Below are 26,452 nucleotides of genomic sequence, written 5' to 3'. Positions count from 1 at the left end.
CAAATGCAAGTGGCTGTATAATACTCTGGGTTCATTGGTTACAAATGTTTTAAGATCTCTTCTCCTGTGTTTCTATTTGCATCCTCTCATTGGATTGCCTGTGAGCTGCCAGGTAAACCTGCTGCTTAAAATGCTGATTATATGATTAAAATGACTGATATTTTGATATGCCCCATTTTGTGCTTTCTGATTGTATACTGTGTAACCAACACAAGGGTTTGTGCTTAATTATAAGGGAAGCATTAAGTGACATGTGCTGGCAAAATACCTGCTCCATGGTTTTTCAGTAGTGTGTTTCTTGTGTGTTCTTCTGAAGCCTCAAGTAATAACAATGTGTTTTCTGAGTAGTTGTAATGCTCCTTTACGAATAACCTTACAGCTCCTCAGAAGTTATCAAAAAACTCTCCACCCACCAGCACTGGGTTATGACTGAGCCTGGTTAATAGATTGGCTGTGATCTCCAGTAGCTACCATGAGATGGAATATCTGGAATATAGTTCAGTAACCTGAACTGGAAAATTAAAGAGAGATTGCAGCTGTGTGATGGGTGAGATTGGAAAGACTGTTATTATAACAATCCTGTTCTGCCCATATTGCTGCAGGAACTGCTCCTGGATCTTCTATAGTAATATGTTCTGTGTAACACCCTTAGAAACAATCAGTTCTACCCAGCATCAGCACTGATACTTGGGAGTTAACATCAGTAGGAGCTTACTGGCTAAAATCCAGTTTCTCTGGCAATGCATTGCTCTGGAAAGTGGAAGGGCTCGACTTTGTATCAGATTAAGCTGAGTTAAAGTAGATTGAGGCTTAAGGGTTTTTCCATCAGAATGTAAAATATTAAAGATAGGCAATTTTACCTTTTCCTTGTATTATTTAATTTCTATTATTGATTCAATTTTAAGCCGAATTCTAATAATTCCTGTTATTTACTGCACTAGCACTCCAATTTAGCCAAGAGAACACTGAGAATCTAACATGTTTCTGTGTCTGCCTAAAATCCAGATTTCATTTGGTACTTTTTATTTGTTTTCTTTGCTAGAACGTGGGCATTCATAGTATGACCTTTTTGGTTTTCAGCACCTCCCAGATGGCTCTGCCCCAAGTGCACACGCTGAATTTTATCTTCTGCCAGATCCTCATGAGGCCAGTCGAAGGAAAACAAGAACAGCTCCAAAAAGCTCTGACCCTACTTACAATGAAATTGTAAGTACCATTCACTTTCTTCCACCGTTTCTTATTTCACAGAGTCACAGAATGGGTCAGGTTGGAAGGGACCACAGTGGATCATCTGGTCCCACCTCCCTCCCTCAAACAGGGGCGTCCCAGACCACATTGCACAGGATTGTGTCCAGATAGTTCTTGAGTATGTCCAGTGAGGGAGACTCCACAACATCTCTGGGCAACCTGTTCGTGTGCGCGGTCACCCACACAGTACAGAAGTTCTTCCTTATGCTCAGGTAGAATTTTCTGTGCATTAGTTTCTGCCCGTTGCCTCTTGTCCTGTTGCTCAGCACCTCGGAGCAGAGCCTGGTCCATCCTCTGGCACCTCCCTTCAGGTACTGACAGCATTGATGAGGTCCCCTCGAGAGCAGCTTGTCCACCACGACCCCCCCAGGTTCTTCTCTGCAGAGCTGCTTCCCAGCAGGTCGGCCCCCAGCCTGTGCTGCTGCAACTTATTGATCTTCTTTGCCTACTCTTGAAATAAAATAATAACAGTACAGCCTTTAGAGCTGCTGCAGTGAGGGTGATCAGAAAAAAGGAATGTTTCATAAGCTGAACCACAAGTGGGCAGAACCACGGGCTGTGCATCTTTCTCAGAAGTGGAACAATCTCTTTTATGTCTCTCTCTTCAGGAAAACAGTTGGATTTTTCACACTGCTCTATCTTACCCATAACCACATGTTAGCCAAATGAGACCAAGCCTCATTGCACCATAACCTAGTCGGTTTTGAATGCAGCTTTGTACAATAGCATGAAAAGTACTAATTGAATGGATGCTGTTATTCAAATTCACATTTGAAAATTGGTTGTCACTGTCCTAAGCGATAACACAAGAATAAATAGCCAGGTTCTTTTTATGTCAAAATACTAGCAGTTCACAGCTATATATATGATTATTTCACACACCACTGAAGTGCTCAAGCCTCTGGGGTGAAAGGAAATGTTTTTATGGAGAAACATTTATGACAGAATAGGAAGTGGCATAAACTATGTTCATTTGTAAGGGTAGATGAGATTGAAACAGTAGGTGGGATTGGAGATTGTAATTATTACATATAATAAATCTCCTAAAGATCTCAAAGCAATTTACAAATGCTCTTTCAGCAGGCTATAAAGTAGAATGCATGGAAAATATTACCACTCCACCCTGTTTCATAGATAAGATATGATGAAGCTTAGGTTAGTCAGCAGAGTCTGAGTCCTTATCTCCTAGTTTCCCAGTCCTGTAGTTTTAATATTTCTCTTTTCCCACATCTGTGTGATTACAAAACTTACCTTCTTACACTGATGACTTCCAGTGCTTCTGTAAGAAGGCTCCCTGAGTAGTAGGGTTGCTCACAGCTGAGACAAATTTCCCTCCCTACGGTACTGCAGTGGAATAACAAGGAACTAGGCTTTATTTTTTTGTTATTTCTTTCTAACTTTGCAATCAAAGAGAGAGTGGAATGAGTCCAATTAACCCGTGTAAAGAAATTCCTTTACATTTGAAGGATATTTAAAGCAAAGAAATACAATTGGATGTATCATAACATTTGTTGTAAAGTATCCAAGATGGACTACATGTAGGAACCAACCAGCATCACAGGAAGACAAATACTTTCAAATCATTATTAGACCAATTTGAATACAGGGAAATCCAAAATCCTGTCTGCAGTCAGACAGTAATCACAGGGAGGAGATTTAGTTGTGGTTAAGGAATACTCCACTGCCGTTAAAAGAAATTCCATGAAAACTTTAATATCCTTAATCAAAATTAGAGCTTTCTTCACAGATGCTCAATCTTTTTCACCAGGAACTCCTAATCGCAGTGGGGACATATGGTTCCCTTGAACTTGGACATTACAAACCCAATGCCTGTGCTGTTAGCAGCTCTGTTCTCCCATATGTGATGTCATTCTGTATGCATTTTCTGTCCAAGCCTGGTAGACTGAGGCAAAAGCTGCCCCAGGGAAGAAAACCTACTAAAAATATAAGTCAGCTGTCTTTTAAGTTAGTTACTGTCCAAAACACTGTGCACAGAAATGTAGTAGCCTTTTTTATGAGTTCATAAGATTTTATTAAAGCCAAGTGGCTGGAAGGAAGCTGTATATTAATTTCTTTCTTTGTTCGAGACTGAGAAAAATCTGAAATGTGCTTCTCTCGGGTATTTCTGATTTTAGTTTTTTACTTCTATTGCTTATGACTGCCTACAGCAAATTATCAACCTTGCAAAAGTGCTTTTTATGTTTGATTTTTACTCATGTGTGTGAGAGTGAAGATGAGAAAATCCAGGAGGACTGACAATAAAATGTTTTGGAGTTGCTTTTAACAAGAACTCCTTTTTTTTTCTCTTGTTCCTTTATTTGGATTTTGGCGTTTGTGGCATTCACACTGGTATAACATTGCATTAAAAAATAATGGTTGAGAAAAAGAGTAGGTTCACAGAAAAATGGAATGCAAAGAGAAAATTAATAACATACCTGTTATAGAATACATTTAGGAATAAAAAGGAGTTCGGAGGTTTCAGAGTAGTTTAGTGAAAACGAAGTTAGAAAGAGTTGAAAATAAACCTGAATGACCTAATTTTAAACTCTTGCCAAGAGAAGCCACGATGACCAGATCCAGCTGCAGTGGGTCCTTGCTCCTGTGTGTAACTTTTGCCCTGAAAAATGCTTCAGGGTTCTTGGTTGTCCTCTCCTGAGTGCCTGCCTGCAAGCACAGGCATGGAATGAGCAAAGCTCCAAGGCAAGGCAGAATGTACATTCCATAACGAGAGGGCACTCTCTCTGTCCTGCCCTTTGGGCACAGCCAGATGTGAGCACACAGACCTGGGCCACACCAGTCTGTTGGAGCTGAGCGGGAGCTGGACTGGAGCAGCCTGAAACAGCCCCAGCAAGTCTGATGGAGGGGGAGGAGGGGAACTGCACCAGGAGCCACAGCCACTCCCTCCAGCACCACGCATCAAAGCTAATTTGGATTAATTACCCAAATCTAGGAACTGTGCCATGGCTACCTAAGGAGAAGCAACTGTCCCGCATTTGTGATTAAAATGTCATTAGACTCCTGTAGGTCAACAGTGCTTCTCTTTTTGGAGCCAGGAATACTTGAATTCCAGCCCTAACTGTCCCACTGATTTGCTGCATGGACATGTATTAACTCACCTCCATCTGATCCAGCTGTACAAATGGCAGGCAAATATTCTTCCTGCACAATCATTTCAGGATTTAACTGTTGTGGTACGAAGTTCTGGCAGGTGGCATTTGTTTTACCCACGGAGTAATTCAGCTGTCTCCAGACCTTCCTTCTGTCCCTACATGCTGATGATATATACCTTACTCCAGCTGAATTTGCAATACCATTTTAGAAACAGTTTACTGGGATCATTTGAAAACCACCCACCGTGCACTGTAAAGGTCTGTCATTGCTCAAGGCTTTTATTTTTTTAACTCCTTTTGGCCAAAGGTTGAAAGTTGTTCATTACCCCAGTTCACGCCTGTTGTGATCCACCATACTGAAGATTTCTTAGCTTTTACAGCTTACATGTATACTTTTTGTTGATTTAAAGCAGCAGCTGGTATCTTTAATATATTGGCAAAGAAACAAGGCAGCTTTCTTCGATAAATTAGCATTGCTGCAGTGTCAGATCATAGATTTACTCTATATTATCACTTACTGTACTTGCCCTTGCTTTTCTGATTTTTTTCATCATTTTGGTTTTATTTTGGTGGGCAAAGGCAACTGGGGAACAGAGAAGCTGGAATTTTTAAGTCACGTACATTTTGGCAAAATAGGCACAGCAAACATCAAAAAACCAAAAAGCACCAGGTGTGACTTTCATGACAGCCGTTCCAAACCATGATTTCCAAAGGTTTCTAAATGGAAAAGGAAATGTTGCCCCTGCTAAGACCTTTCTAGTAAAAGCCATTTAAAAAGAGTGAGCGGGACAGTTTTTCTTTCCCCCACAACCCATGGCAATAAGTGTTCATCCCCACAGCACCAATTATCCCCTTAAACCAGAGAGCTTGGTGTCCTGTCTGTCGGTGTTTGCTGCCAGAGTTCCCTGGCGTCGTCTGTTCCATGTTCCCTGTGAAATCCCTCCAAATCGCAGCGCAGACAAAACCCAACAGGCAGACGAAGCCAACTTGGGTTTGGGTGGAAGAACCAACAGTTTTGTGCCTCCCGGGTCCACCCGTGATCCTCAGAACCACCTTTCTGTTGCCACTCAGAGTGAGGAACATCGCTGGGGATGAGCCTTTACAAACTCTGTCCCTGCCTGAAGGACGTCTCCCATGACTGGTTCTTTCCCTTAGGAGTGGAGGTGCAGCGAGGGCTCGGCAGTTCAACCCACAGAGCTCCAAGCTAAAGGGGGCTCAATCTGACGTTTTCTTTCCTCAGCAGTGCCTCAGGTACAGCCTGAGCTCAGATTGCACGGAAAATCCAAGCAGGTTGCGTGGCAAACACCTTTTAGGCAGTTTCAGTTTCCCATCCTCCAGAAGTGACAGACTGTCACTGCGTTTGCTGCTTAAACTGCGCAGGGAGATTAAAATTTAAAGCGTTGTTCCATTGCAGCTAAAATAGCAAAAACATTTCCAGCCATACAAATTTTAGATTGAATGTACTTCTCTTAACAAAGCTTACCTTTCAGGCCTGAACTAGCTGAGAGCATTCTGTCGCATTTTTTCAGCCCGCATGCAGTTCACTCAGCAGTTTTTGATTAATGCAGAGACTGAAGCATGGGAATCTGTTCTGAGTGCAGCTCATTCTTGTTAGCCTATCGCTCCAGATTGGTAGGGGTTTTTTTACATTCAAAAAATACACCATTAACATTTCATACTTAACCTCAGTGTGTTCTCACAGTATCAAGGTAATTTAAAAGATACTTTAAAAATGATAGACCTTAGTACTTTTCTAAAGAGATGCCGAACAACTGTCTCATTTATTTTGAGAAGTATTACCAGCACTTCTGGAGTAATGGAAAAATCAAAATTGAGTAAATTCCACTTGCTAAACTGGGTTCAATCTCAGAGATGTTCCACATCTACAGCTTCTACTGAGTGGATTGAGCATTCTGTCATGTTTAATATTTGATGATTCCATAAAAAAATTCTAGCCTTTTTATAATCATAGAATCAGCTGGGTTGGAAAGGACCTCCGAGATCATCAAGTCCAACCCTTGATCCACTACCACCGTGGTTACCAGACCATGGCACTAAGTGCCATATCCAATCTCATCTTAAAAACCTCCAGGGATGGAGAATCCACCACTTCCCTGGGCAGCCCTTTCCAGTGGCTGATTACCCTCTCTGTAAAGAATTTCTTCCTAATATCCAAATAGGCACATTTGGGTGCCACATAGTTAGCATCCAGAATCGTTCATGAAATTATTTGCATTAGAATCAGAGAATCATTAAGTTTGAAAAAGACCTTTAAGATCATCAAGTCCAATCTTAGCACTACCACTGTGTTCACCATTAAACCATGCCCTCAAGTGCCACATCCACACGTTTTTGAACACTTCCAAGAATGGTGACTGCACCACTTTCCTGTGCAGTCTGTTCCAATGCTTTACAACCATTTTCATGAATAAATTTTTCCTAATATTCTATTTAAACCATCCCTGGCACAACTTGAGGCCATTTCTTCTTGTCACATCACTTGTTCCCTGGGAGAAGAGGCCGACCCTTACCTCACCACAACCTACTTCAATCAGTTGTAGAGTCATAAGACCCCCCTGAGCCTGCTTTTCTCCAGGCCGAACACCCCCAGCTCCCTCAGCTGCTCCTCACAGGACTTGTGCTCCAGACCCTTCCCCAGCTCCGTTGCCCTTCTCTGGACTTGCTCTAGTGCCTCAATGTCTGAATTTTTTTTACTATTGAATTAGTAAAATTTATAGACCATTTTCAAAGGAAAATTCTTATCTCTTTTATGATGTGGGTCTGCTGGATCTAGGACAGTTACAAAATGTTATGGAAGTCTCGGATAGAAGAAATTTTGGGGTTACTTTGGCTTGATCTTTTTTTAAATTCTGGTATGTAGCATAAGATTTAATCTCAAGTACAGTACTGGGAAAACATTCTGAGGCACTGTGCCTTGATGTGACACACCTTTGTAACACATATTAATGCAACAGAAAGTTGCTTTAAGGTGCTAGTAAGGAATACGTAACAAATAAAATATACATAGGTTAAACAAATTGACATCAAAACTGTTTTCCTGTCTTTTTTCTGATTTTTGCAGAAGAGCAATACCATTTATTAAAGCATCTGCTCTAGAAGGATATTGAATAATTAGAAAAATCTACACCTTTACAGAATTACCTATCTTATGTTTTCATGCCACTGTCCATAATGAGTGCCCTCCATCTGAATTTCTCCTCCACAAAATCAGACACATTATGATTCCCTGTGGAAATTCATGGAGGTTGTGATATTTTTTTACATTTGAGTTCAAAGCTCTGCTTAAGTTAGAGTTTCAATTTTCAAATGGAAAATTATGTATACTGGGTTTTTTTTTCTCAAGCGTCACACAACACAGTTTTCAAATTTATTTACAAATGGTAATCAGATTTCACAAGCCTAAGCTGGCAGAATCTCTTTTATATAAACTAGATAAGGTCAAATATATTTCTGAGGTAAATTCACTAAGTGATTTCGTCTCATGGTTAATATTTGACAATTCTGGATGGAAATTTAAAGCAATTATCACAAGGTTGTAATCATCATCCTGATTGAAGTAAGTAATTTGCTTTTCAAACAGGTTAACAAATTTGTATTTTTCTTTCTGTTTCATTGTATATTATTTCAGGTTGTGTATGACAAAGTCACGGAGCTCAAAGGCCACGTACTGAAGCTTGTTGTGAAAAGCAAAGGAACTTTTGTGGGAGCTGTTAACATTCAACTGAGCAGTGTCCAGTTAAATGAAGAAAAGTGGTATCCACTGGGAAATAGTATAATTTAAATGTTCTCTGAGATAATTCACTTGTTTATCCACTAATTTTTCTTTATCCCATTTCCCACGGTACGTTTTGTCTCAGTTGCCCTTGAGAATGTGCAGTCATCTGCTGACCACATTTTTTAACATTCTAATCATAAGGCTGTTGTCTTAAAATTGCTACCATCTTCCTGCAACAGATTCCTGACAGTGTGAGTTTAAGAAATCAGATGCTAAGGACTTGTAGCAGCATGCAGGAAATTCTTAAGACAGCAGTAAAGATTTTTGGTTATTTCATATTCAACTGGACTGTAAAAATACTGAATTCTGTACACATCAAAGTGTGGGGCCTCATTCCTTGCACATTAATTCCACTGGCTGTGTTGAAACAATGCTGATAATGGTGTAATTTATCAGCAACTGCTGTGACCCCACTGCACATGATGATTTCACCAGAAAACCATGGGCTGGTTCCCCGGGTGCCAACACATTTCAGATGTCCAACAAATTTCACATTAAATCTTATGCAATCAATAATTTATTTAAAAAAAAAAAAAAGAACTTAAAAGCTTTTGCTATAATGTAACATTCAGTCCAGGGTATTAATTTGTCAGTAAGGATATGTAGTTTCTTTTATTCTGACATTCAAGGAGCAGATATAACTGGTGATTTGTTATCGCCAGAAAGGAGGAGGGAGCAGCTAATGCTCATGAATAAATAGAACATATTGAATGTGAGCTTTCAGTGGGGTATTTATTTGAGACCATGATATCACAGATACTTGTTCACCAGTCTTACCACATATGCTTACCTCTTATGCCGCATAAGGCATTCAAGTCAATACACGCATTGAATTGACCTTGGGGCTATAAAATATATCTTTACATAGCAAATAATGAACATGAGTGGTTCCTTTGAGTTCTCTGAGGCTAAATATGGTCTCTGTTGTTCAAGGCATTTTTACATAAATTGAGGAAGCACTTAAGCACATCTTTAAACATTTGGCATATGAGCAGCCATAATAAACTGTCCATTATTGCCAGACTCTTACACACACTCAGCTGACCATGTATATAGACCTTTCCAGGACCAAGGGCACATTTTTAAGGCACAGGAGAAATGTTGATTTGTGATCTGCTCTGCCAAAAATTTTAAGCTACCATACAGTGGGTAGGTCTGACATTTTTTCTACCAGGTGGAAAAGTGGTCAACATAGGGATAATAATGCCAGAAGTGAAGATAATTGCCTTCTTTTCCCAAAGGACACTCAGAAATGGATCTTCAGAAGGTAAAGTTGTATAAAGCTCCTGAAGTGGGACCAGTTATTTAGGAAACAAAATAGGCTGGAGTTTTTCTCAGCATCAAACCAATTGACTCTGTCACTTGGCCAGTTTTTATCTTAGAATATTCTCCCCAGGCAATCTGCTGTATTAAGCTCCTCCTCAGTAAGAGGAGGTGGAGGGAACTCTGCTTGAATATTAATAGTGAGAGTATATGCAGAGCTGTAAGAAGCTATAAAATATTTACCACATAAAAGGGATATTGGCTGGCACACAGATACCACTACAAAGATCAGTGTGCCTAACATTTTAGATTATAGGCTCACCTGGGTGAGAAATCAAGTGCCTTGTCATTCAAGCACAGAAAACACATTGAGGCCAGCTTACAACGTTACCAGATTACCTGACCTTACAGTTCAATATTGATTTTAGATTCTTCTTAGTCTACTGTCTTAGTTTCCTTATTATAACTATAATGCAGTTTTCTAATAGTGTTATTTCCTGTGACATTTTTCTAATGGTTGTTTACCACATACCCTGATTTTCCATCTTAGAGCAATATTAAATAAAATAGCATTAAAATAGCAATAAATAAAAAGAGCATTACAATATAATATCACAACTGTCTGCAAACATAAGCAATATTTTGTTTGGCATTAAAGAAAGCTGTAAACATAATATCCTTTTTAAAAAAAAAATCATGTTTGAATAAAAAATCTGCCATTAATTGGGTAGCTACAGTCCTGTGGAAGGTCAACAATACTTCAGTTCTGTAAGGAGGATGGGAAGATTTTGTCTTATGGACAAGATCTGCACTGATAGCTGTCAGGTGAGAAGTTGGTCTTAAATGACACAGTTAATCCTTGCTTTTTCTAAAATTCTTCTAGTTCACCTCAAAACACTGTGCTTCCTATTTCCTGAGTTCACAGTAAGATATATCCTGAGCTCCTGCTGCTATGAGGAACGTGGCCCTTAACAAATTAGTCCATTAATTTTTTTGTCTTTCTTTAGCAGCAGGAGGTTCAAGACTTAGCTAAGAAAAGGTACCAATATTAGCATATGATTTTTTTTATTATTTTGAGAGCTACTTTTTTTCTCGAAACTATTTTTTCAGGTAACAAAATTACAGTGAACATTAAGGAGGAATAGCCCAATCAGAAGCTGCCATTGTTATAAATTTATATGGTACATTGTATGTGTAGTTTTTCCTGTTCTCTTGGAAAGATACAATGGAAAGAAATTTTTTTCAATATAATTGAAAATCTCAGTGTAACATGTTCATACCATAAAAATTAGCCTTATCTGTCAGAGGCTATATATTAGAGTATTATTCTCGGTAATTAATCATAAATTTGAAATTAGCTGAAAATGACATTATTCACTGAATTTTAAAAATATACAAAAAATTTCAGTATTTATGAATAGTTTCTAAAGAATCATAGAGTTATAGAGTCATAGAATGGTTTGGGTTGGAAGGAACCCAAACAGTTCCCAGCTCCCTGCCATGGGCAGGGACACCTTTCACTAGACCAGGTTGCTCAAAGCCACATTTTGCTTGATCTTGAACACTTCCAGGGATGGGGAGTCCACAGTTTCTCTGGAAACCTGTTCCACTGCTCACTGCCCTCTCAGTAAAGGATTTCTACCTAATATCTAATCTAACCCTGCCTTGTTTCAGTTTAAAGCCATCCCCCCCACTTTTCCTGTTGCAACAGCCCTAACTCTCTCAGCCTGTCTACAGAGCAGAGGTGCTTCATCCCTCTGATCATCTTCATGGCCTCCTCTGGATTCTTTCCAACAGGTGCTCCATTTTTCTTGTGTTGGGGTCCCAGACCTGGATGCAGGTGGGGTCTCACCCGAGCAGAGCTGACAGGGAAAATCTCCTCCCTCGACCTGCTGGTGGCTGTGCTTTGGATACAGCCAGGATGCTGTTGACCTTCTGGGATGCCAGGTCATGTTGATATTCTTGTCAACCAGCATCCCCAAGAACATCCCCAAGTCTCTCTGAGACTGACCAGCCTGTAGTTCCCTGGGTCTTCCTTATTTCCCTTTTTAAAAATGTGGCTTATGTTTCCCCTTTTCCAGTCAGTGGGACCTTCACTGGCCTGCCATGACTTCTCAAATACGATGGATAGCAGCTTAGCCACTTCCTCAGCCAGTTCCCTCAGGACCTGTGGATGTACCCTGTCAGGTCCCATGGACTTGTGCACCTTCAGATCCCTTAAATGTCCTTGAACATTCTTCTCCTACAACAGACAGTTCAATAATAGCGGCAGGGCCAACGTCAGCAGCTGTTACTGATCCAGGTACCACTTACACAAGAAGTCCCATTATCTTCATAAAATCATTGAGAATGTGCCACTCTGGAAATCAGACCACTGGGTTGTTGCAAACCCAGTAATGCCACTTTATTGAAGCAGGGTGCCATGCCCCAGAACAATTCCTATTGCAGAAAACACCATTAATAGTACCAGATGTGGGCAAACAGCGACGCAGATTCGATCTTGATGCCCTCTCTGGTCAGCAGCGGAATGTTACGGTAACCTGGAAATGCAATCACACTTTATTAGTGTGCTAACCACAAGCACAAATGTCACCATGGAGTGCTTTTATGATATACAATGCAAATAAGGCATAATTTATGATTCTCTCAATTAACTCTTTAAAATAAACCGAAATGATACAGAACCCAAATACCATTTCTGTTGTTTTTTCTCCTCTACACATGCAGTGTTTCAATTCTGGCATTTTTGGTCACAGAGCGAAAAACTCCAGTGTTTCTCATGATGTGGTATTTTTTCAAACTGAAGGCTTTCAGTCCAGTGATATTTAAACATGGGGAAAGCATATATTTTAACATTCAAAGTTATTACGTGCTATATCATTGTTCTGATAGCAAATTAAATAACCTGTGAATCAGAGTGCCTCAGAGAAGAACAGTGTTGCAGCAGCAATGCACTGTCCAGCTGAGGCAGAAAAAAAAGTGTAGTGTGAGCTCTACCATGACATCTTAAATCTGTTAAGGTTCTTCTTTTGCATATGAGTAATTCCTGTTATCAGGGATAAGGCATGCCTCAGAAACTGTGTGGTCATCTGGTTGTTGAAGCATTTGGAGAAGCTGTACTTATCAATTTAAAACAATTAACTTACCTGCTTGAAAAACAAAACAATCTCGTCTCCAAAACCCCAACCTGTATTGCTTTATATGACTAAATGTCTGTTATTTCATAATAATAAATAATGTTACTTTTGATTAAAAAACTGTCCTGTGTTTTATCTATTTATATTTAACTGCAGTTATTTAAGTAAGTCTCTGTTTTGAATAAATATTTCCTGGGCTGCGGTTCTCCAACCTAAATGATTCTGTGATTCTGTATAAAAGAATCAAGACATTCCAAACTCAGGTAAATGAGGGTCCCAAAAACATCCAGACATACCTAAAGAAGGATTTTGAAAAGACCTCTAAAATCAAGTCCAACCTTTGACCAATGACCACCTTGTCAACCAGGCCGAAGTGCCATGTCCAGTCTGTTCTTAAACACCTCCAGGGATGGTGACTCCCCCACCTCCCTGGGCAGCCCATTCCAATGCTTGACCACCCTTTCAGTGAAGAAATTCTCCGTGATGTCCAGCCTGAACCTCCCCTGGTGCAGACTGAGGCCATGTCCTCTCGTCCTGTCATACTACATGAAAGTTCCCCTGGTATCTAAGGTTCAGCTTCTGGGCAGCAGATAGTAAAGCTGCTTCCAGGCAATTTACATTTTAAATCAGTTTTTAGGGCATGCACACAGTATGTGGAAGACTCAGTGTATTTCCTATCCAAAGATACACTTCAGGGACTAAGACTAATTTCTGAAGATGCTGTTCTAGCCCCTACCTACAAAATATTCCACAAAGTTTCCTGAGAGAAGTAAAGCTTCCTTTTTTTTTATTGAAATTGCTCCAATTTGCATTAAATAATTAACTGTTCCTGGATCCCATGATAATAGCAGTAATAACTGAATTCCTGTCCTGTATTAGTATTCTCCACTCACTGGAACTGGGGCTGTAACACAGGACTCCCCACTCTTGCCTTTAACCACCAAGGTAGAGAATTATTTCCAGTTTGAGCCCCTCTGAGTATAACAACATAATCATTGCATGAAAAACCAAAGTCTGCTTCAGCTGGGCTGCAAGCATTCCTCCCCACTGTAGTCTGCTGAGTTGGGAGGCTGCTGCTGGGGAAAGGAAGGCAGGGAGGATACAGATTTGAATCCTTTCAAAAGAAAACGTGGGGGAGGGTGGCAAAGGCACAACTTTGTCCCACTGCCCGTCAAAGGGAAAAGATGTAAGCACTGCTCAGCTTTTGGAAGCAACTTGCCCTCCGGGACACCTCAGGGATATGAATACTAAGGAAAGAGGGACAGTCCTGTAGTACAGATTAAAGCTCAGTTCTGAAGAGTAAGACTTAAATCTTAGCTCACTCTTCAGCATTTTAGGCAGTTCTTCCCTAGGAAATGTAGACTGTTGTGACTCCCTCTGTAAGAACATTATTTTCCCATTTTACTGTCTAAAGAGCTTGGGTACCTAAAGCAAAACCATTGTTCCACACCTGGTTTTAGAGGTCTCAGTGTTAAGCATTGCACTAAATTTTGAAATTATTTATCACTTCACCTCTTAGAAGCATTTCATTTATGCCTCTGGGCAATCCTGATGGCAAATTACATTTTCTTTACATTGTTTTAAGTGGTGATTGGGACAATTCGTTTGGCACCATTTGTAGTTTTTGTACCTACACTGATTTCCTGGCATTTTGTGTTATTCCACTCAAAATACTTCCTACAGAATCTGCAAGCTCTTACTTTTCCAAAATATAAATCCCTCATTTGTGGCCATAATTAATCATACAGGCACATTAGAGCCAGAAAGAAAAATTGTATATAAGAAAAACCCAAATCAATTATTTAACAGGCGTACATAAACATCGTTTTCTGATATTTAAATTTGTCTCAGACACTGCAAGTTGTCGAGTTGTTTTTTTTTTCATTATCTGGAAATATACTAAGGAAAGGAAAGTAAAAGGTTATCAGTGTAAAAATTTATGTTGTAGAGAAACAACTGTGCTCCAAGAGTAATGTCTTCGTTCTTGCGTAACTCCTCAACCTCAACTAAGAATCACAAGCAGCTTTATGACTTTAGAACACGGGGGGAAAAAAGCCATTTAAAATCCTGTTAAGCTTAATAAAAAAGGCGCAGTGCCTGTTGCCAGCTCCAGTGTTTTCCCTCCACATCTTTATTCACTAATAAAAGCTGTTTGTTTTGTCAGAAATAGCTTTAGAAACCCAGTGTGGTAAACAGCCATTTTACATAAGCCTTTCTCCTTGGCCTACTGACTTCTGTGTGTGCTCTTTATGTGCAGCCTATTCGTTACAAAAGGTTCCAGGAACCGTTCCAGAAACTCTAGTAAGAAAAATACCATAAATATTTTGCCTGATTTATATTCTTTGTTCTCCACTCTGAAAAGTTGCAGATAGGTTACCTGAGGGTTTTTTGGTGGTTGGTTTTGTTTTAATTTGGTTTGTGTTGGGTTTTGAGCCTAACTGAGTAGAAAGTGCACAAAACTGTTGCCTTCATAGCCATTCTGACTAATCCTGTTCCTTGTAGTGAATTAAAATACCATCTGAGCAGTTTCTATCTAGAGTGGAATATTGCAGCAGGAATAATTAACTGTCATTAATATTATTTTGATTTCAACATCCTGGATTCACATTCACAGGGATTTGCATACTTCAAAAACCAGGGAGTGCCATTTTTACATATAGTTATACAATCCTCCTTTAGAAAATAGACATAATGCTGCACTTTCTCAATGCTGCTGTAATGATAAAAGCCTGGAATGCCACAGATTTTTTTTTTTTTTGAGCTGTAATAGGTGGCTCACATAAAATCGTTACCTGTATTCAGGCTCAGCACAGGTAAAGTGTATTGACCAAGGAATTCATTGTTAACCAGAGAGACCTCATCCTCCACACAGAAGCGTATCATTGCTAGTTCTGGAACTTGGATGTTAAAAGAGAAGGTTTCATTCCATTTAGGGCACAAAGCTAATGGGAAAAAAAAAGAAAAGAAACAGGATTAAAATACAATTTCATTTTTTCTACTTAATAACTGATTTATTCTATCTGCTGTCACTAGTTTGAACTGGTGAGGGTTCATTCTTCTTCACTAGATTTCTGTGCCCATTTAAACAGATGATGAGACTCCCACTGACTGCGGGTGTACGTAGATCACATCTTTTGTATAGATTATGGAGTTAAAACTCTCAGTGGGAAGCTCTGAGAATGAAACAAACTTAGACAGCTTGTGACTTTGCTTACAGTATATAGGCCAGCCCCTTCCTAAGGATTTGTCATGGATTATCATACTGTAAAACAAAAGCCTAACAAAGTCAGTGTCATCTCTTAGAAGAGCAAAATAGCCAGGTTAAGAGCCCCTGCTCAACCTAAATTTTCCTACAGACATATAGGAACTATATGTCTCTATAGACATATAATTTCATGCTTTTGCCGAAGTTTCTTCTTTCACAGTGCTGGAAATGAGGTAGGAGCTAAATAAATTCAGGTAGTAAAACATTCGCTGGACTAGAAATACAAAAATAGGATTTGAAACAGGAGGCAGTTGCTTTGTCTTGAGCAATGATCATACAGAGAAAAGAAATTCAGGGGCTGATTTAAAACAGCAGCCGTCTATAAAACAGGCAGTGGAAAAAAATAGAAGACAGAAGTACAGGAGAAGGAAGATCACAGGCAACTTGTAGTCTGAGACATCAAGAAGATCTATATGATAAAGATAAGGGAGTACTTGAAGGCAGCTACAAAGAGTACACACTTCACCTGTCAAGCAATTAAGGGACTACTCCTACTAGAAGCTTCATATGAGCTAAGTGATGAAGCTACGGAAGTTTCTTCAGAAAAAAAAGTCTTTAAATGTACCAATTAGTGCACTGATTTAGGCTGGTTGATTTGCTTCATATCAACCCTTATGGTGCTGTGTTCTGGATCAAAACAGTGTTGATGACACACCAACGTTTGAGCTGTTGCTGAGCAGGATTTGAACAGTGTCAAGGACCCCTGTCTTTTTTGTGCTGCAACACACCCTCCCCATCCCAGTGAGCGGGCTGGGGGTGCACAAGAAGTTGAGAGGAGACACAGTGGGGACAGCTAACCCCAACTACCCAAGTGATATTCCAGACCATGTGGCATCATGCTTGGCAAAAGAAAGCCGGGGGAAGAGAGGAAAGGAGGATGTTCAAAGTTCAGTGTCTGCCTTCCCGAGTAACCACAATGTATAACAAAGCCTTTTTTTCCTGGAAATGGCTCTGTGTCTGCCTGCTCTTGGGAAGTGGGGGATGAATTCTTCCTTTTTCTCTGCCTATGTGTGCAGCTTTTGCTTTACCTCTTAAACTGTCTTTATCTCAACCCAAGAGTTTTCTTCCAGCTGGAGGTGAGTGGGCAAGCAGCTCTATGGGCCTGTCCAGGGTGACATCAGGGTGTAAAAACAATTCCATCTTCCTTTAGGAGAGTGCTCCTAACTAGGAATTTGTGCTTCCTGAACCTACTAATCTACAAAAATGGCACATAGCACAAACTTCTGCTACAAATTTTGTGCCAAAAGATTCTAGTCTAGAGAGAAATAATTGGAGTTTCTGTAAGTTAATACCAATGCCCTGGGATGCAAAACTGATAATTCCTTATAAAATTCTATTGTGCTTTGTTCACAGTCAAGAGAATCAGACTGATGCTCACCATTGCTTTTTACAACACTAGATTTCTTTTTTGCTTGATCTTCTGGCACACCATAGATTTCTATCTGCACTAAAGGGTCAGCTTTGTTAGTCTTCGACAGGCTGCTGGGTGGTAACTGATGACCACTGATGAGCTGGAAAATTAAAGTTGTAATGGATTGAAATAACTCTAAGAATCAATTATACATAGTAGCCATATAGTAGCCATAGTAGAAATAGCTCTTTCATAAGAAACTACTGTAAATAGCATATACCAGCCATAAACTCTTCTAAAAATGTATATTAAACACAAGAAAATTAAGAATATGGTCCTTCCCTTTTAATTTTTTGATAATTTCATAGAATCATAATGGTTTGGCTTGGAAGAGACCTTTAAAGGTCATTTAGTCCAACCCCCCTGCAACGAACAGGGACATTTTCAACTAGATCAGGTTGCTCAGGGCCCTGTCCCACCTGACCTTAAATGTTGACAAGGACAAGGCACCTACCACTTCTTTAGGCAACCTGTTCCAGTGTTTTACCACCCTCATTGTTAAAAAAAAATAAATCTGATATCATGGTTTAAATAATAATTTTCAGGTTTAAATTTTTAAATTTTGATTCAATAGCTAGACATAAATATTATACTTTGTTAACATGCAAAATAATAACGTTGGAGGAATCAGTTTCATGATTTCTTGCATTTTCTGATACTTGAATTCCAGTTTGTGTCTAGTGGACCAGCATTTACACCCATGGTGACATCAGCATTGTGTTACAGGGTATGTAGCAGACTGCCTCACCTATGTTCCTTCTCTTGCATAGTAATACATAAAACCTCTGCATTTAGTAAGCTCCCTGATATTTTTCTCCTTAATTTAGTTAGCTACCTAGAAACTTTGCCTCAGACTGCCCTGTAATCTGGCACCCAGCCTAAGAAAGGATTCATGAAAGTCACAACTTTGTGTGCTTTCTGCCTGTATTTCAGGACACCTAGGAGAGAATAACCATCTGTGCATAATCTGCTTTTTAGAAATTGGTGTATGGAATGTATCAATAGAGAGATACAACCCTTCAAGCCTTGGTGAAAGCTATGACTCCTGATCCTGGTGTCAGGACTAAGCATCAAAACTCGTGATAGAGATTCTTATTCCCCTGTCAACCACCAGAAAATCAAACCCCACAAATTCCACCTTTTGCTCAAGTATTTCACCTTGCTCCAAGAAAACTTCTAGCCTGACATACTGAAGAGCAGTGGCTTAGCACACACTGATGCTGTCCCCTTTCTTCCTAAAAAATAGCTACTACCTTCTCTAGAAAGCTTTGCAATCACTCATGGGGTGCCCACTTAGATCCTGGGGAGGTTCCTTGCCATGTCCTGAATGTCATGATGAAAACACAGCCCCACTGGCCAAGGCATGTGTCACACTCCTCTCCCATTGCTAGACCCAGTCTAAGTCCCCCATGGGGTGGGAAAAGAGTGAGCTCTTTTCAGCACACAATGACCTAAATCCATAAATCCAGTTAATTTTTGAGACCCAAGGTGAAGCAGACATACAGAGAGTAGTAAAAAGTGTTGGGCTCAGAAGTTTCCTTATGAAGCACCTTGAATATCTGTATTTGTCCTTCAAAGGCTATATGCTTCTTGCTGATGGGAATTGTGGTACATCAGCTTAAGAGGGATATTGAATTCAGTAAAATCAGGCCCTGTGTGATTTTTCTGTTCAATTCTGTTCTTCATTGATTGATTCATTCCCAGCCACTCTTAGACATTTGGCCCCCAGATGTTTTATATCTTTGCCTTCTGTTAAATAATTTCTCTACTCATCAAGGTAGTAACTCTTTCTCAGCAGAAACTGCTTCTCCTTTGACTCCTGCTCCTGATTCTTTTTGTCTTCAACCACCATTTCCTGGGTTTTGCTGCTGACTGTGAATGGAGCTCCCTATGCCCTACAGTCCCATTGCTCCTCTGTAGCCTGCACCACCCAGCCTGTAATCTCAGTCTGTGCCCTCAGTCTAAAAAGCTGCCTTTCTCTTTTCCAGCTTCTCTCACACTCAGGCATTTACATCCCATTGTCAATGAATTTGTCTGTCTCCTGCATTACAGCTGGGGAGTTCTGCTCATCTTAATTAATTCCTGCTTTATACAAATAAGAGCTAAAATAATTGAGGTATTTGCCTGGCTGCTTGAAATCATTCAGCAATGTCTATTCACAATTGGTATGCTCACTGTCAGGGCACTAAAATGGTCTTGATTAGGTGCATGCATTATGTAAGTACTTCATAATTGGTATTAACTAATGTTTTATCTCCACTCTTTATTTTTCTGAAAGAAACAAAATAGCAATTATACACTAATTTTATGCTAATTAAATGGCATTTATGCAAGTAGTGTACTGGGTAATCAGAAATATCAATTTTTCATTGGGAAAAGGTAGTTTTCTAACTAGTGAACAATTATAAGGCATCTACTTGACCTCAAAAAAAGGGTTTTTCTAACCCATTATTTGTAAATGACATGTATTTCTAATATTTTTAGAATATTTTAATTTGGGAGAAGTGGAAATAATTCAAAGGCTTATTAATTCATCCCTCTTCACACTTATTTATGTTATTCTTGGATGATAAATAGTCTTTCATGTATGCAAAGGAAGATAATGAAACTTAAAAGAAGCATAAAGCTTCCTATCGTATCTTTAAATATTACTATTTGTGAGTTAACATTATAACAGTACATGTATTATTAATATTTAATAATTAATTTTAATATTTAAAGAAAAAAAACAATCAAAAAGGCACATTTGATTTCTGAGTTTTCAGAGTTCGGTCTCCACAACCACAACTGACCGGTCCCTTTGTCAGCTACACTGTTTATATTTCTGTACACAACACCACGAGAAAAATCATGTATTTTTACAAACTCTTACAAGCTCTGAACACCTACATATTTTAGCAAACATGAGTGAAGTACAAATGGGAAAGCACCCAAGCAGCGATAGATACTGTATGAGAGTTTTGCCGTCTTGTTAAAAAACAATATTAAACTTCTCGACGACCAGAAATGGGGATAAGATGAGAAACCGATAATAGATAACAAATACATCTGAACTACAAAACATTTGTTTTCCCATTTCTAAATAATCTTACCCTTATTGACAGGGACATTGGTTTACTGTATGCTCCCACATTTTTTGGTGTAAACGTTGTGTTGCGATCTCTCAGGAACTCGGGTTTCAGCACGTAGCCACAACCCCCGTTGTCTAGGAATTTTCCATCTTGCAATTCCATCTGTGTTCCCGGGGTCTGGAAGTTTAAGGCCACTGTAAAATTGGATAAATATTGATTTTAGTGAATTAGATTTGAGACCATTTTATAGAACAAATAGTAAAAAAAAAAAAAGTGCAAATGGAGTTAAAATAGGTATATCTTTCAATTCATCTGTAAGTTCCTGTTATTTCTCTTAAATTTAGCAACATTCAGTAATGAATTGTTCACACACAAAAGCAGTGCACTATTTAGAACTGCACCACTTTAAGAATTTCCCTATAGATCTTTTTTATATTGCAGTATGTCATATATTTTCCATATTCTTTCTAAATTAGACCTTGGAGAATATGAAAGGAGACATCTTTTTTCTCTATGAGAACTAAATTCACTTACTAGTTTCTCTACAGCAGCGAGACCCTGCAGCCCAAACTTGCTAAAAAAGTTCTGGTGCAGAAGGCAAAACTCTGGGATTGTATCTAACCTTAGTTATGGTGCAGAATTCATCACAAAAACATGTCACCCAGAAGATCCAGAAGCTTTATCTTAGAGAATATTCAGTGCAAATATATATAAGTTTATAGAAGCAATTTTAAACGTGTTCTTAAATTTATGTGAGCACTCTTTCTTCTAACTTAATCCTCCAGTATTGGTGATTTTCAGAATACACCTAACAGCTTTTCCTTTCCTTGGCAGTTCAAAACATTCCTGATTTGCTGCAGCAGCAATAATACAATACTCACGTCTCGTCAACAGGATATTGTAATTCATGAGATAAAGCCAACATTGAACTAGACCTGTTTAATGAAATTTCCCCTATTCCAGTACATTAGAGCTTCCTGTCACATTCAAAATAGAAGATGCAGAAGTCAAATCAGCGAAGTGATAACATGACATGTGTTAAATAGAAAAGGATAAAAAGTCATTTACTTGATGGCTTGGTAAGAAAAAAAAAAAGGAAGACCTTAGCAGTTTAAGTGAGTCCCCATAATTCAGAAAGAAGATGTTATTAGATGTTCCGGTGAAATAATATAAATGTACTGAATGAAGATTTGGCTCAATTCAAAAATCCTCATCTGATGTGAGAAATGCGCAAAATGTTTTCACCACAAAAATTATTTGTTTCTTCACTGCTTTGATGATCCTTTTAAAACATTCTCTAGTAAATGACAAATTAGGAATGAAGCAGCTGGTGCTATGGGCCTGGTGTTTGAACTGCACATGTTTTTGGTGGGGTTACTTCAGAAGAGCTCTGGCCTGGTTCCATGGCCTCAAAACCAACCAATGGCTGGAATACACCAGGTCCTCCCCCTGTGCATCATCTAGTTCATCTGAAAGGAATCCTATCTGTGCTAACTGAGACTGCTCTGCATCATGAACCAACATGGAACGAGTAGGAACAACTCGAAATCTTGCCTAAAAAATCCCAAACAAACAAAAAACCCCCAAAACAACAATGACAAAACACAACATGCACTCCTGCTTTGAACTAAATGCTAATGTAGATGCAGAGATAAATTTTGTGTCAATATGCAAAGGAACTTTTTTTTACCTTTGACAATAGAAATCAAAGTGTTCATATTGCCCATAGCACACCATTGCCTTTTTTAAAACAGGGTAAGTATTCTCCTGGTATGGTTTTGGCAGTGGTTCACAATTCGGTTTTTTATGAGTCAACACATCATCCAGAAACAGCCCCAAATGTGGTGCTATATGATGCTTGTCATATCTTAATGCATTGATTCAAGCTGTGCAATGATGCTACAGAGCTGCAACCCCAAGGGCCCTGGAAGTCTGGGCCCTGGTGTGATCTACAGATAACCCAGTTCATAAATGATTCCTAGGCCACACTCAGAAAATGTGGTTTAAAAAGTGTAGCTGAAATTAGGCAAATTGAACAGTCATAGCTTCAAATAGCAGCTTCCACACAATGAAACAAATTACATAATGAGACTATTGCTAAATTTGCAAAGTTTTATAGGCTACTAAGTAGGAAAATCTGATGTAACAACAGAAATAAGCAAAGGAGAATACTTTACATGTCATCACATTAGGAAAATTACTTTTGCAACACATGTGAAGGGCAACATTATTATGGGTTCATATCTTCAAACATCAACACTATATTTTCACTTAATTTAATTTTACCTCAGAATAAGTTAAAGACACACAGAACAGTAATTTTAACTTACCTACTGGTTTCTTGGCATTGCAAGTTTTAGGGAGATTAAGGCAATGTGAAATTTTGCATCCTATGCTCTGAGATGCACACCTCTACTAAAACTGTTTGCAAGGTTTGCAGCTGCTTGGGGCCTCCCAGGACACTGTTTTATGGTGTACTGTTGATGTGCAGTTTTTCTTATTAATCAGATGCAGTTATAATCCTTACACTCCTTGAGAAATGGGAAGGATCATAAACTAAAGCCTATGCCTAGCAGTGTGGGCTTAGCAACATCTTTCTGCGAGGAAGACCGAATTTCTACCCAGTGTTTCATTTCAGTTTTGCTGAATTCGAGAGCAGAACTGTCAATAACAACCTTTTACTGTTGTTTTATGAAAGAGTAGAAATTTAATGCATGTATGAAGAGAGCTTTAAACTGACAATTTCTTTTGGAAAGAAGCCTAAATGTTCTTACAATGAAACCATTTGAGCAGTATATCATCTTAATGTATGGCTTTCATGGGGAAGTACAGACACCTGAAGTTTAGCACTGTGTACATTTAACTTTCGCCTCAATCCTTTCATTGAGGTCTGAAAGCTTTTTAATGTTGACATCAAAATCAAAACAGCAAAGCAAAACATGGTCTTGGAGGACAACCTGAACAAAGGAATTCCTCAGTGTGATTCCTGCACCTGAAATGGATCTATCTTCCTGGAACCGCATGGCCAAATCTCCTTCAGATCAGAGTATTTAATACTCAAGTCATCTTCCACGGCTGTCCCAGTAGGTCCCAAATGTGAACAACTTCCTATAGCACATGGAAATTAGGAAATTGCCTAGCTCCAAAAGATGAAACAATCCACACTGCACAGAGGAATACAAAGGGTGTATTTGACCAAAACCCTCTGTATCACAAGGAGTTAACTAAAGTCAGTCCTACAACTAATAGCAGAACTAACAACCTTCTAAATATTCAGATACAGCGCCTTCCATAAGCACTACCATTCAAGACGATTTATAGACTAAAAGCAAAAGCTTTTTAAAACCAAAATGAGCCCTGTAACTATGATTTGAAGGCAGTTGAGGAAAACTGCACATCTTTTGTCTGTGATCCTGCCTCTCAATTAATAGTCCTGCTGGGACTTTAAAATTGCCATTTTTTATTTTTTATTCTTTGCTTCCTGGCTCTATCAGCTATATTACTTACATAAGGTTTAGTGTATTTTCTCCATTTAAAAGGGAAGATTTTAAAATGGCTAAGGACACACTTATCATCAATTTTTCTTAAAATGAGCTACTTAATTGCATTTTATGCCATTTAAAATGCATCTCAAAATTTTATGTGATTTCAAACAATATCGTATGTAAAAACCGTTCATTGCCAATGTTCCTATCTCCATGATTTACCTCACTCATTTAAGCCTAAAGAGATATAATAGATCACACTACCAACCCTTTTGTCAGCCTTCTTGCCATCCCCTCAGCTCTTTCCAATTGTCTCTGTTCTTAAAACAGGCCACTCACAATGAATGCAATGCAATTCTGTGCCTTAAATATTTAAAATTTGTGCTGAATTCCACACAGACTGGGAAATGCTGGTGAAAACAGGACCATATCTTAATGACCTGGTATGTTGTCATTGGTTATCAGATGATCTATGTGATTGGATTTGAAGACATTGCTTTCATCCCACGTTAGCACTCCCAGCTGGGCATTGACAGTCCATCCTTTCTTCTCACATGCAGCTCGAAGCTGCACCCAATCCATCACTGCCCAAATTTAGAGAAATATTTCAGAAGTCCAAGAAAGAGGGAGAGAGACAATTTGCGAGGGCATGTAGTGACAGGACAAGTGGGAATGGCTTCAAACTGAAAGAGAGCAGGTTTAGATTAGATATTAGGAAAAAATTCTTTATTCTGAGGGTAGTGAGGCACTGGAACAGGCTGCCCAGAATACAAAGGGTATATTTGGCAGCCCGGGCTGCCCAGAGAAGTTGTAGAGGCCCCATCCCTGGAAATATTCAAGGCCAGGTTGGATAGGGCCCTGAATAACCTGGTTTAGTGGAAGGTGTTCCTGTCCATGGTAGGGAACTTGGAACTGGATGATCTTTAACCCAAACCATTCTGTAATTCTAAGTTCTCACATGGCTGGGTATTCCACATGACCTTTTTTTAGAGGGATGAAAGTGGCTTTTAAAACTGAGTATGAGTTCACTCAAAATCTGGATGCAAAGGGAGGATATTCAGTCATCAGATTACATTAAAAGCAACTGAAGACACCTGAAGGAAGAATAAACAAATTGTCACCTGCTCCACATACCAGGAGGCAAGCATTAATTTAAAGGAAGCAGACTACACAGCAATGGGATCTCATCAGTAGTAAACAAATTCTATCAAACTAATACCATCATCATCTGAATGATAAATACAACACCAATTTCTAAGCCTTGTGCAAGCATTAACAATGTGCTCAGGTACAGATAATATTTTCCTTTGAATACTATTTTCAATATACTAAAACTAATATGAGGTCTGATGACTCTGCATAGGAGAAATGCCATGGATATGTAGTACCCTATAAACCTGTCTCACTAACAGCAGGTGTAGGAAGATAATGTGCTCCATCACCAAGTGGTCACAGTATGAAACCAGAGAAAATGATCTTTTTAAGTGCGATTTTTAACTTTATCTATCTGAGAAAGTAGAAAGACTTGCAGCATAAGCAAGCCTCTTTGCCATATTACAGCAGCCTCCTCAGATGGCTCTGAGCATTGCTTGCTGTTTTGGTCTTGTCTTGACATGTCACTCTGATCCCCACTGCCATCTCTGGGGACCTAATTCAGGCTTGAGGACATCCTGTCCAAAGTCAGCCTTTTAAGTGTCCTCAGCATCCCTTTTGCCTTGAGCTTTTTAATTTTTCTAAATCTTCGTGCAGCTCTAGCCCTCTTGCCAAGCCTGTGAATAGGTGAGATCCCACCCAAACTTTATGAACAAGGACTTTGGTCTACCAGAAACAAAAAAACAAACAAACAAACCATAGTGATCAGTTCCCTTGCAACACAGAGCAGGCTTAAATGGACAGTGTAAATTTTGGCACACAAATTCTCATCTCTTTTTCTAATCAAAAAATTTGTCAGACTGTATGTATTTTTTCCTTCTCCTTACAGAATAAAATTGGGCTTTAGGTATTCAGACTCCAAATATTATTAAGCTTAATTATAATTTCCGGCTTTATTTGTCACTGATGTATTTTGAAATGGTTGCTCTTATTTTACAGACACTTAATTTCTGAATGACTTACAATACAAGGGCTTCTGCCACGGTAAGAGTAACTACTCTTCTGAGAACTGAGTAAATGCAGAACTGCCTGACATAACACGCTTAGAATGGGCAGTCAGTCTTTTTTTTTTATTGTCATTGAACCAATTCAATTCAATACTTTTGCTCTAAAGGCGCTGTCATTAGAAATGTTAAGAATTCAGCCCTACAGTTCATAATTGCTGACATTGTTCCCACATAATTACAAGGAGTTCTACTGGACAAAAAGATGTCGGGTGATTAAAAGTCATCCATTGTCCACATATATCCGTGAGTGGTTTCAATTAGGGATCCTCTCTCGTGAGGTTCTCATGGGAGAAGTACCTAAAGCATTTCTGATAAATTACCAAATCTAAAATCTAAATTGATTTTTGCTACCTAATGGATGTGTCAGTCTGAAAGTTACACTTCAGTGTAAGTCTGAGCATCTTTTAGTTGTCATTTAACTGATTTCATTAATCATTAAACATACTTTTACAAAATAATTTAAAAAATTTTTTTAACTTGTGATTCTTGGCAGAACAGTGTATTTTA

General features: G+C 39.0%; 2 protein-coding genes across 3 annotated transcripts in view; one reads left to right on the top strand and one right to left on the bottom strand.

The window, feature by feature from the left end:
- The window catches only part of PIK3C2G (phosphatidylinositol-4-phosphate 3-kinase catalytic subunit type 2 gamma), a 195,756-nt gene extending 187,150 nt beyond the window's left edge, over positions 1-8,606 (top strand). The window contains exons 31-32 of the mRNA XM_017823912.1: positions 1,081-1,206; positions 8,008-8,606. Of these exons, the coding sequence (XP_017679401.1) occupies positions 1,081-1,206; positions 8,008-8,160 (279 nt within the window). The 3' untranslated portion in view covers positions 8,161-8,606. The remainder of the gene's footprint in view (positions 1-1,080; positions 1,207-8,007) is intronic.
- Positions 8,607-11,783: 3,177 nt separating this feature from the next.
- Positions 11,784-26,452, bottom strand: part of PLCZ1 (phospholipase C zeta 1) — a 47,155-nt gene continuing 32,486 nt past the window's right edge. For both annotated transcript variants that reach the window (XM_017823911.1, XM_017823910.1), the window contains exons 10-13: positions 20,323-20,495; positions 17,198-17,330; positions 15,347-15,496; positions 11,784-11,957 (exon numbers count right to left, since the gene is read on the bottom strand). In XM_017823911.1, the coding sequence (XP_017679400.1) occupies positions 11,875-11,957; positions 15,347-15,496; positions 17,198-17,330; positions 20,323-20,495 (539 nt within the window). In that variant the 3' untranslated portion in view covers positions 11,784-11,874. The remainder of the gene's footprint in view (positions 11,958-15,346; positions 15,497-17,197; positions 17,331-20,322; positions 20,496-26,452) is intronic.

Source organism: Lepidothrix coronata, unplaced genomic scaffold, assembly GCF_001604755.1.
Source record: "Lepidothrix coronata isolate B3197 unplaced genomic scaffold, Lepidothrix_coronata-1.0 Scaffold107, whole genome shotgun sequence".
Taxonomy (NCBI): Eukaryota; Metazoa; Chordata; class Aves; order Passeriformes; family Pipridae; genus Lepidothrix; species Lepidothrix coronata.
This window is presented reverse-complemented; position numbering and strand designations above follow the sequence as displayed.